Raw genomic sequence first — 11,077 nt, 5'->3', positions numbered from 1 at the left:
ACGTGTGATTATTGCTTGTATGTCACATCCTGCGTGTGCAAACGATCTTTATTTTTGTTTTATTCAGTGTCATGTGCTTTATAATGTCACACTGTTGACATTTTTGATAAGCACAAAGCTGTTGAACAAAAAGCTTTACAGCGAAAAGCTTTTGAAAATTTGCTTCTTTTTTTTTTTCTTTTTTTTTTTGTCGTAGAGTTAAGCACAATATTTTTTTTAAGTGATTGTAGCCAGTAAAGTGAAGAATGTTTTATGACACTGATAAAAATAAGTGGAATGAAATACGAGAATAAATTACATTTCTAATTAATGTAAATATTTATTCACAAAAAACATTTATGCAAATATAAAATCTCTTTTGTAAGCCCTTTTCTTTATATATCCACTGAATGACTGAAGGAATAGAAAGTGCAAAGTATTGTGCATGTAATCTCAGGTTGTTCATTTCTGTACCATGCAAATATTTAATCCATAACTTTACCTGTGTTGACTTCCCCGGGTCCAAACGTCTTTTTACGTCATGCGTGTACTGTATTTGTATTATCCATCGTTTATCAGTCTTAATTATGTCTCCTCATACTCCACGGTTGACAACACCATTGGGAGTCAAGAGTAGCAGGAGTACAGTCAGTATAATAAAACTTTCGGAACAGTTCTGAACCTTTTCTTTCAGATATGTTTTCAGATGCCCTTACAGTAGCTGCTAGAGACAGAAGAAGCCATAAATAGCTTGTACATTCAATCAGAAGGTAGGCGTAAAAAATGTGTCCATTTAAAATGAACAATAAAATAAATTGTATCAGTCATAAAGATGTTTTGTTGGTCCTGTATCCATTCAAGTCTCACTTCTCTTTTTTTTTTTCTGTTGCCTCTTGGTTATCAGCAGGAAACGTTTTCTTTTTCTTTAATCACGGTTGCATCTCATATTGTCCCTCAGTGGCAATAAAGAAGTCGTTGAGAGTGCTCTGCAGAAATTCAAAAGTCGGCCGTTCCTCAGGCGTCTGCTTCCAGCACATCATCATTATGTCGTAGAGTTCCTTGGGACAGCCTTCTGGAGATGGCATCCTGTACGATCTGTCCAGGCTCCTGATCACCTCTGGGTTGGTCATCCCTGATTAAGAAAAAGAAAATGCAGCTAGTGTGAGATTATAATGAATTTTATGTAACAGCATTTTGCAACGTACGTGGCTACAAAGCAGCAACACAGCATTTAAGATTGGTTTCTATACAGTCTGTCAACGGTACACAGTGTTTTGCTGAACACTCACAATACATTTTTCTTTCTTTTTTTTGTTTATTTCTCATGTGCTGTACCTGGGTAGGGTATTCTTCCATAGGTAACTATTTCTGTCAGGAGGATCCCAAAAGACCAGACGTCCGACTTGATGCTGAATGTGCCAAAATTGATGGCCTCTGGAGCCGTCCACTTGATGGGAAATTTAGCACCTAGTTGTCAGAAAGAGGTTGAGAAAAAGTGAAGGGAAATTGTGTTACTGGCTTGTGACTGTAGTTGAGTGCGTGCGTGTGTTTGTTTGTGTGTTTATTCTTAACGTGGTGATATGACGATATAAACCCTAAAATTATAGAGATTTTACGATACCATTTTTACAGCGATGGCTACATCTTTAATATCTCTGACTATTTTTGTCCTTTTTTGTCAAAGCTGGCAAATATAGATTTACAGGATTTTTGCAGCAATGTGAAGTAAATACCTGACTGGAGGTACCTTGAGTCAGATAATAAATTCACTGGATTAGACAACAAAACATGAATTCTTTTCTGGTTATTTTGTCAAAAAATGGTACCACAAAAAATTACTAGTGTAACACAATATAAAATTACACATATAGTGTCATGATACAAGGTTTCATTCTTATCTCCCACTGCTATTCATCTATACGATGGCATACATTGGAATTCGCATTAGAACCACAGCATGTTGTCAGAAGTTAAAGTAATGTGCTGTAGCAACTATAGATTCTAAGGTCATGTCCTTTGTATTTTTTTCTGGGACTTTGGGGGTTTTAGCAGCCAGGGGGGAGGTCAGATTCTAAAATGTAAAAAGTATGTGTTGGGTATTTTATAGGCTGATTCCAGTAATTTAGACTGTATTTCCTACATATACTATATTAATATAGTATGTATATTATGTTATACCAGGCAGTCTGGAGAAGTTTTTAGACCAGCGTTGCAGTATTACATGCGACAGCTAGCTCTTCCATCTACTTTCTTTTTTCTTTTTTTTTTAAAGGCACCTGCAACAATGTAACCATGTTTATTTGGGAGGTTTGCACTTCCAACATCAAGCTCTTTTTTAGTTATTAGTTACTTTGGACAGTTTGCCAAATTAATATGATGTAATGTAATTTAGACCTTTTTGTTGGTGAAGAAAAAAAACTTCAGAAAATATAATTTAACAGGTAACTCATAAATGCAACAAAAAACATAAATGAAATGACTAAATAAGGATGTGTTTGGGGGTTTCTAAAATTTTGGTCAATGGCCATGGGCACATTTACTGTGCAATGTTTGAAACAATGCACGTACCTTCTTGAGCTGTGTATTCTGACTCAATGATCCTGGCGAGGCCAAAGTCTGCTATCTTGCAGTGCAGGGTCTCACTGACTAGTATGTTGGCTGCACGCACGTCTCGGTGGATGTAGTTCTTCCTCTCGATGTATGCCATGCCTTCAGCTATCTGTCATATAGAAAAATCAGGAAATCAACATAGGAGATAAGTTTTTTAGGGTCATTTTCAGGTCAAATACAAAACAAACATATCTGTTTTAGAACAGAATCCATTGGATTAATGAAGATTATTATTTTTTTTACACATATGTGTCTATTTCCTTGGTCAACGTGTACAGTGATTGAGCACATGCAATAGTGCAGCTTCACTTTGTGTGTATATGTAATGTGTTTACATGCTCAGTAATGACAGTAAAGTGGGTTTAACAGGATGTGCCAACTCTCAGGAAGTGAAATGCTTTTTTTGGAGGGGCAAGACTTCTGGGGGAGCTCACTGTGGGTGGAAAAATAGCATGATTTCCTGTCCGGATGTTAATAATTGACGTAGGGTGAGGCTTTGAGCCAGATGAGCAAAAGCCCCACTACAGAAACCACACAGCTACTGACAGTTTCCACGTGTATTAACATCCTGATTGCTGTCAAAGTGTACACTACAACAGACATTCAAAGAGCAACTGGTGTGTATAAATAGACTTTGAGGTCACCAATTAAGCTATATTTTTTGTTTCTGACTAACGATGCAAAAATCAGGGAATTAAATACTAATGTCATGTAATCACAATCAACCACAACTTCAGAAACACAAGAAATACAGATGCACAGAAGTGGAAAAAAGGTCATAAGCCTCTGAAAAAAAGCTTTCATGTTATCACAGAGGTGAGGGTTCACAGTGCAATGAAAATGTCACATAGTCTAAAGGTTTCCCACCTGTGCTGACATGTCTATCAGCTTATTGAGCTTTAGCTTTCTTCCCTCGTCTGTTTTTAGAAAGTCTAGAAGACATCCTGAAAATGAAAAGGAGAAGTACTGTATCAGAAAAAGAAGATAGTTAGGAGGTAAGTATTCTAGTTCATATCTTTTTCCAATTAAATCATTCCAATTATAAAAGGACATACCGGTGCATCTCATACTGAAAGAGACCAAATTTATATGATGAGTGATGTCATGTGTTATCAAGTGGTAAAGCTATAGTCATTTGTTTTAAGGATCCAGAAGCTAGAAATAACATCACAAACACCTGTTCTGTATAATAGTTTGCGGAGTTTTGCATTAGTGTTTGAGTCCGTAGTTTATGACGTTCAAATTACTTTATTACAGAATAATGTCCAATATAAAAACACCTCATACTATGGATTCAAAAGTAACCACAGAATTGAATTGGCTGCCTGATACAGTCACTTACAGTGAAAATTATAAGCTTCACAACTGCAGTTTTTAATTCCTTGGACTTAATAGCGTCTGACAGAACAAGTTTTTTGAACTTTGGGTATTCATAGTTGCAGCAGGATATTTTGGTAAAAATTTCCACATCTCAAAAATATTTGTTCGGAAAAGGACTGATGTAAGTAATTATTCATCTATATTTTCTTATAGGGCACCACCCACCCCTTTTTCCTACCATTGATCATGAACTCTGTGACAATGAGAATGGGTTCCTTCGTGACCACTGCATGGAGCCGCACCAGTCGCTCATGCTTCAGCTGCTTCATCAGGTTGGCCTCCTGGAGGAAGGCCTCAGGCTCCATCGTTCCCTCCTTTAAGGTCTTAATGGCGACCTTCTGGGTGTTCTTGTAGTAACCTGATGTAGGAATTAAAACAAAGTGCTTACAGTAACGCACTGTGCTTTGCTGTCATAGTTTATGAATGTCTCCAATGACAGGCTGAGTTGGTAGCTTTCTCTCACCCATCCACACTTCTCCAAACTGCCCAGCTCCGAGTTTCTTCACCATTTTCAGCGTCTCTCTGGGAATTTCCCATTCATCATGAGCCCACGGCTGCTGGGGTGCCTTAGGCTTACAGGGAGCATACAGTCGCTGACACAAACCGTCGGCTGTACCTGCAGACAAGTGTGATACATGTTTTTTGGTTTTTTTTCCGTTCTCTTCGCTGTTGTGCTAAATTTAGTTACTGAAACATTGTAGGTCTGATGAGCTCTTGTTTCCTTAATTTTGAAAGTGTTTTTGTGTAAGCTCGTGTGTAGTTCATAAGTTGTGTGTTGGCAGCCATTCTAGAGATTTGGCCTTCTTATCATGTGGTATAGTCACGGGGTGGAAAGACTATCACTCCTCTCACACAGGAAATGCACTGCACATCACATCACAAGGGTCTCACTTGTCAGTGCACACAACTTATAGTTCACAACACTGAACTGAATCAGGGTCCAAATCCTTGCTTTCAGGTTCTGTCATAATGTTTGATTAGGGAATTCTGATATATTTCGCAACCTGTGCGTAAACTTGCTTCTTTTTAAATATTGTAGATAAAAAAAATGTATTTAATGAACTTCTGTTGATGGATGGGATGAATTTCTATTTATTACTTACGGGTGTAGTATTTAACCAGTTCCTGTAGGGATGGGAACGTGTTGGAAGGAGAGATGTAGTAGCCACCTTTGTCCAGACAGCGGATCTTGTAGTGTTTTACCACATCGTCTTGGTCCGTTACATGATCTCTGACTGACAATGAGAGGGACCCTGAAGGGAAAACAAATCGATTGCACAGGAACACGTAGGGTTTAACACTTGAACAGTTTTAGAATTCAGTATATTTGCATTTTTCTGAATATGCCTTCCTGAGATGCCACTGAAATTCTGATTTGTGGCACAATCAAACATGAAGAGACTTATGGGAGTCACCTTTACAGGTCTCACTCTCTCGAACTAGGAAAGCACCCGCTTTATTTCCAGGGGCCAAAAGCAGTCGTTCAGTCTCTCTCCGACTCAAGTCCTTGAAAAACCATCTACAGAAGAGACAACAAATGTACTTTGTAACTATTTAAAAACATATACAGATGTATTTTCAGTCCATAAAATGTTGTTGCAGTGCTAAATATCATCGGCCACGTGGTTTGATAATAACTTTTGTAGGATTTAATTTGCTGCTCACTTTTCCATCTCCAGGGTATCTGCTCTGGCGACATAATTAGATGGTATGTAGCCCTCCTGTCCAGTCAACAGTGATTTAGCCAGCCACCATTCCCCATTTCTACAAACAAGACAAACATGACAGATCATTTTTATTTTGTTACGTTAGAAGTAAAAATGTGCGTTTCACTACTGCAGGGTTCATACTGTGTAGTAGGGACTGTGATGAGACTTACTCTTGCAAAACCTTAAGTTTGTCTCCCTTCTTGAAAGGCAGATCATTATCGTTGTTCGCTTTGAAGTCATGTTGTGCCACAAACACAGTGTCGTCTAAAGTCAAGCAGAGCAAACGGTTATTTCAAAAGAAGTGAGTTCAAGAAGTTACTTCACTTTTGAGTCGTCCATTTACGTTTTTTTTTTTTTTTAAAGTAATTTTTTTCTTTTGGTCTTCATCCCTGGGCATAAAACTGTATTCCTAGTCCATACAATTGTATTTAAAGGAGTGTTTTACTGTTCTTCTCTAAGTAACAACTGTTCTCTAGTTTTTACACTGTCTGTGACATTAACATGACTTTCTTCTCTTCTCTCATGAATAATCTCATCTCTACCCCAGAAGAGTAGAGAGGAAATCCAACAGAGATTTTAATCGCTAAATGTAGTCTCCTCTTACGGCTATTAATGTCTCCCTGCACAGCAACTGTCGAATTCATAAAAGCAGGCCCGTTATTTTTCATTTGACGGTTTGTTACGTGGGTTGTGTTCAGTGATTACCGTTATCCACATAGTTGTCTCCACTTCGTGCCTAAAGAACAGAAATAAGTATCTTTTTTAAAAATCAAAGTGAGTAAATCTGCTAAATAATGTAAAGTCATTCATCTAGATTAGTTTCAAATTACAGTAAATTATTTTAATTTGTACTTAATGAAAATGAGCAAAGTGTGTTTCCTTTAAGCAGTCTACTTACAATGTGATTTAGTGAGTTGGAGGCCTGAGAGTTGTGTTTTCTTTTGTAGAACTCGCCCTCATTTACTTGTTTCTGGCCACTGCAAGCGCAGCCCATTCTGAATATATAATGGCAAAGGTTACATTCTTCGGTTATACTGCATACTACTAACAAGAATTATATAATGTAAAATTACAGCACATGCTGCTTAATATTGCTTATTTATCAAATACTACCACCCATATCAAGTTCCTGCTAAGAGCTTCAGATAGATACAATATGTTCATTTCTGTGCTTTTACCTGATAAAGCAGATGAGCTTTACTGAAGCTGTTTTCAGTCTCCACTCCTCCCACTGCAGGGCCTGGTCTGTGAGTTCATACCAGCTGCTGAAAATGAATTAAACCTACTCAGAGTTACTAAATCAAAAGTGGTGAGTCTGTTTTAAGTTCAGTTTTCTTGGGTTACAAGTACATAGATTCTCATATGAGGAAGTGAAAAAAAAATGTTTACAGGTTCGTATAGCGTAATTTGCATGTACTGTTTGAGATACAGCCACAATGTCATGTCATGGTTAAAAATAGAGGAAGAATTAAATGCTAAAAATAACTGATAACACTCAGATGTAGAAATTTACAGTGAATTTGTCTTTGTATTAGCGTCAGTAGGAATGCGTCATTTCTTTTATTTACTTATTACTACAGTTACTGAATCTATTTCAAGAGTTAGTCCTATAAGATGTTTGTGTTAAAACTTTAAAATGGGTGGTTTTAAATGTCATACTGATCATCATTTGAATCAAACAGTCCTAAGAGTAGTTATAAGTGCCCATTTCAACATTGTCCTTATTTGAATATATGGCAGCTAGAAGGGGGATTAATATTTAGCACAAAGCTCAAACATTATGCTTGTACATGCAAATTGTCAAGTCTGAATGTCAACATGTGTACAGTCACAATGTCCAGCACAACCAAAACTTAAAAATATACAACAGGATATTTGTTGATGTCAGCATTTATGTGTCAGCATATGACTAATGATTTGCTTTCATCATGCTTTAATTAATAATATCACACATGAAAGTCAAGATTACCTTTTAAAAAGTAACAATCTTGGTGTTTACATTGCCACAACTATCGAGTAATGTGTAACTAAAACTGTAGTAAGTCGAAGTCGCACTGCCGTTGAGCAGTGACAAACTTTCTATAATCATTCTTTATATTTAAGTGTAGCTTTATATGCTTAAGTTTACATCTCATGTCTATTTCATGTGGAAAATTTTATCCTTTCATGGAAAATTAGGTTTATTTGTCTCAGTGTACATTTATTTTCACATAAAGCATTATGATAGTTTGTAACTGCTTGTGTTATAAACATTTTGCTCACAAATAATTGTTATAAATGTTCTGTTATGATTACAATTAACTATGTGACTTAACCATGTTCAACCGTCAAGTATTTCAATGGGGTGGGGGGGGGTTTCCAATTAAAACATTATAACAGTTTTCGACATCATTAAAATCACTCCTTTTTATTCTTAATTTTACACTATTTGGCATAGTTGTTCAGTTTTTTACCACCGTGAAATTACAGAATCTGTACTTGTGGCCGTACTCTGTATTGTGATATAATCATACAGCAAGTAAATACCTTGACTTTGTCCCCCAGGCTTGTGATGTCAAAAGTACTCCAGATGCAAAATGTCTTTAAGTTCCTTATTGAACCAAGTGCTTGTCAGTATGTCACTCACACTGGCTCATTTCGGTTTTGAAAGTTTCTCTCTCTCTTTTGTTCTCTCTCTCGCTCTCTCTCTCTGTTCTTTTCTCTCTCTCTCTCTCTCTCTCTCTCTCATACACACACAGTAAAGACCATGGCCTTCCCCCAGGGACTACACTGACTTTACTGTAAAAGGTAGAAGTTTATTTATTTTGTCGTATTTATACTGTATATTTGGTAATTCCCTCTCACCTTGTGGTTAAACTCCACTTAGTTAATTTCAAACAAACCTTCACTTGGGGTGTAGTGAATAAAATGAATGAATACAGTTTATATTCACAAATGTATCACAACAAAGGTCAGATTTATTGACCAATTTACAAAGACAGAGATGTTTACTAATTGACTGCTAAAAGGGTTGGTGGATATTCTATAGTTTGTGTTACTATATAAGCGGCTGACTGTTGTTTGTACAATTGGCCAATGTGTTCGCATGGGTGAATAGTGATGAGTATAGGTGTGGTTGAGTGTTGGATACTATAATATATTTCTCAGTTCCTCATATTGTTTATCTCTTTATCTTTGCAGCTCAGCAACCATTAAACGTGTTTTCAGTGTAGTAGTTCAGTAAAGCAGTACACATTCTCACCACAAGATGGAGTGGTGAACTGGCCATGAGACTGTATTGGAGTATGTGCTCATGGGAAGACTGGAAGTGCTTTTCTCACATACCTGTGAAAGGCCAAAGGTTGTAAGTGTTATTGCATTGTTAAATCTTCTTGTGCCAAATCTGCAAATTAAGATTATCCTGACTTATTCATCTTTTTTTCTACACCTTTGAGATTTATCTCTTTAGATGAAAGTGTTCCTACTAAGATAAGGAAGTTCCCTATTTCCTATCCTCCTCTTCTTGCAGCCCTCCTTTTACCCGTATTGCCTGTTGGCCACAAACTGCAAGATAATGGAAGTAAGACCATATATCACACACTGTTTGAATGTCAATGTGAAATAATACTGGGGCTGGTTCACCAGAAACAGTAGAGATGCTGATACTTTTTAGTATTAAGAGCTGCAAATGTACTGTTCTGTAGAGGACAGCTGTTATAAGGTGAAGGCACCAATAATAGATCATTACCACCAAATGATTTGGGAAGCATACTTTTTATGTTTTTATTGTTGTCTGTTTGTTACTTTGTCAAATGTATATTAATATTAATAATTTGTGGTGTGAACTAATGTGCAACAGATCCGTTTTTATGCTATTATTTATTGTAGAGACTTGAAGTATCAAAATGCCCACCCCTACTTTTAGTGCTCTTTTAAGACGACTCTTTCTTGCCTCTGTGCTTTGATTTGTATCTTTATTTTAAAGTTGTTTTTTTTTTTTAAATGAACAAATAATAAACACTTCTCTTGATTAAGCCTATACTGGTTCTGTATTTACCTCCAGTCCATAGTTGAGGTTTAGTTGCTGATGCTCCCCACAGTTGACACTAGATGGCGTAAAAAGTCACATTTTATTCCCTAACTCTCCTAAAGTAGCCCAGTTTGAAGACACTTTGCCAGCTTTTCCCTAAAATCATGCCAAGGTTTGACCTCCAATTCAATACAGTGTTGCACTATATTGAATCATGTTGGGGATTTTTATTGCGTAATGCTCGTATGTCTGTACCTGATGCAGAGGACAGCGTGCGGATGTGAATACAGATGCATTCTGTCACACAGGGGGAAAAAAATGCCAGCTGATGTGCGGTCAATCTATCAAAGTATAACAATGAGTTGGTTTTTCACACTGTACAGTACAGTTAACCAGCTATTTCCTTTTCTCACCACAAAATGCAACTGAGGAGGGAATTCACCCATCCTCTACAGACAATGAACACAAAACAACATGTCCTGGAGTTATCTGGCAGTATTTATGACCCTTTTGTTTCTGGCTTACATGCTAAATTACTATTAAATATTATTAAGAATGAATCAAAGAACTTTGTAAGGAAGATATCATTCAGGGTATGTTGTGACCTATAAGTGCAGGGAACAATAAATCTTACAGCACCGGAAGTGTTTGTTTCCTATGGGGGGCTTTATACAACACGCAACGTGGGGATATTACTCTCTGGGCAACACTTCACAGGTTTTTGTTTGGACCACCTGTGCTGTGTGTGGGGACTGTGCTGTGCTGTAGTTCTCTGAAGGAACAACCTCACTTCACTATACACACAAAAACACACACACAGGCTGCAGGTGCATAGTGAGTGTTATTGAGTGCGTCCTGGTTACTAACTGCTGTTTCTCTTTATACTCCCTTCTTTTGGTTTTCCATCAGCCCTTGTTTTCTTCCCAGGGCTTGGCGGATGCTTGTGTGCAGCTCTGTTGGGGTCCCCAGACATTGCATCCTGCCTGCAGAAGGGTCATAAGTGGCCCCACAGGATAACCTGAACAACGGTGGGAAAGAAAGGGAGCGTGGGTCTCCTTTAGTATCGCAGTCCTGGCCACCTCTGTGCCAAAAGCATACATGCTGCCAATGGCTGATTTCAATTGCCATTATTAATGTGAGTGTGCACTGCATGTAACTGAAAATGTCTGTACATGTGCTTATGTGAGTGTTTTTGATTTGTGTGTGTGTGGGGGGGGTGTGTGTGGCAAAGCAAAAAATTTACATTTAACATGAAGATTAGAAATTGAATATTTACTGGAAGCTGTACTGCAAGTGCTCAGTCAGGGTTGTGTCAGTGTTTAGTAAAGCTTTGATTTACACTTGCACGCACGCACGCACGCACGCACGCACGCACGCACACAAATCAGCA

General features: G+C 37.5%; 1 protein-coding gene across 3 annotated transcripts; it reads right to left on the bottom strand.

Moving 5' to 3' along the window:
* Positions 1 to 234: 234 nt before the first annotated feature.
* Positions 235 to 8,346, bottom strand: blk (BLK proto-oncogene, Src family tyrosine kinase). 3 transcript variants are annotated; one of them, XM_056363594.1, is made up of 14 exons: positions 8,205 to 8,346; positions 6,857 to 6,943; positions 6,577 to 6,673; positions 6,384 to 6,414; positions 5,849 to 5,942; positions 5,635 to 5,733; positions 5,385 to 5,488; positions 5,073 to 5,222; positions 4,433 to 4,585; positions 4,148 to 4,327; positions 3,457 to 3,533; positions 2,548 to 2,698; positions 1,315 to 1,446; positions 235 to 1,111 (listed from the first exon to the last, which is right to left on the bottom strand). In XM_056363594.1, exons 3-14 carry the CDS (start codon positions 6,670 to 6,672, stop codon positions 909 to 911), a joined length of 1,470 nt encoding a protein of 489 aa, XP_056219569.1. In that variant the 5' UTR covers position 6,673; positions 6,857 to 6,943; positions 8,205 to 8,346; the 3' UTR covers positions 235 to 908. The 3 variants fall into 3 exon arrangements, with proteins under 3 accessions (XP_056219569.1, XP_056219571.1, XP_056219568.1); XM_056363596.1 differs by having other exon boundaries at positions 6,857 to 6,940; XM_056363593.1 differs by lacking the exon at positions 8,205 to 8,346 and having other exon boundaries at positions 6,857 to 6,954.
* Between the last annotated feature and the right edge of the window lie 2,731 nt (positions 8,347 to 11,077).

This window comes from Seriola aureovittata, chromosome 19 (genome assembly GCF_021018895.1).
Source record: "Seriola aureovittata isolate HTS-2021-v1 ecotype China chromosome 19, ASM2101889v1, whole genome shotgun sequence".
In the NCBI taxonomy this organism is placed as follows: domain Eukaryota; kingdom Metazoa; phylum Chordata; class Actinopteri; order Carangiformes; family Carangidae; genus Seriola; species Seriola aureovittata.
This window is presented reverse-complemented; position numbering and strand designations above follow the sequence as displayed.

Excerpts from the sequence above, each read along its gene's own strand:
- blk (XM_056363594.1), bottom strand. The coding sequence starts at position 6,672 with ATGGGCTGCGCTTGCAGTGGCCAGAAACAAGTAAATGAGGGCGAGTTC. Across the intron at positions 6,415-6,576 it reads CCAACTCACTAAATCACATT|GCACGAAGTGGAGACAACTA; the intron begins GTAAGTAGACTG and ends TCTGTTCTTTAG. Across the intron at positions 1,112-1,314 it reads TGGAAGAATACCCTACCCAG|GGATGACCAACCCAGAGGTG; the intron begins GTACAGCACATG and ends TTTCTTAATCAG.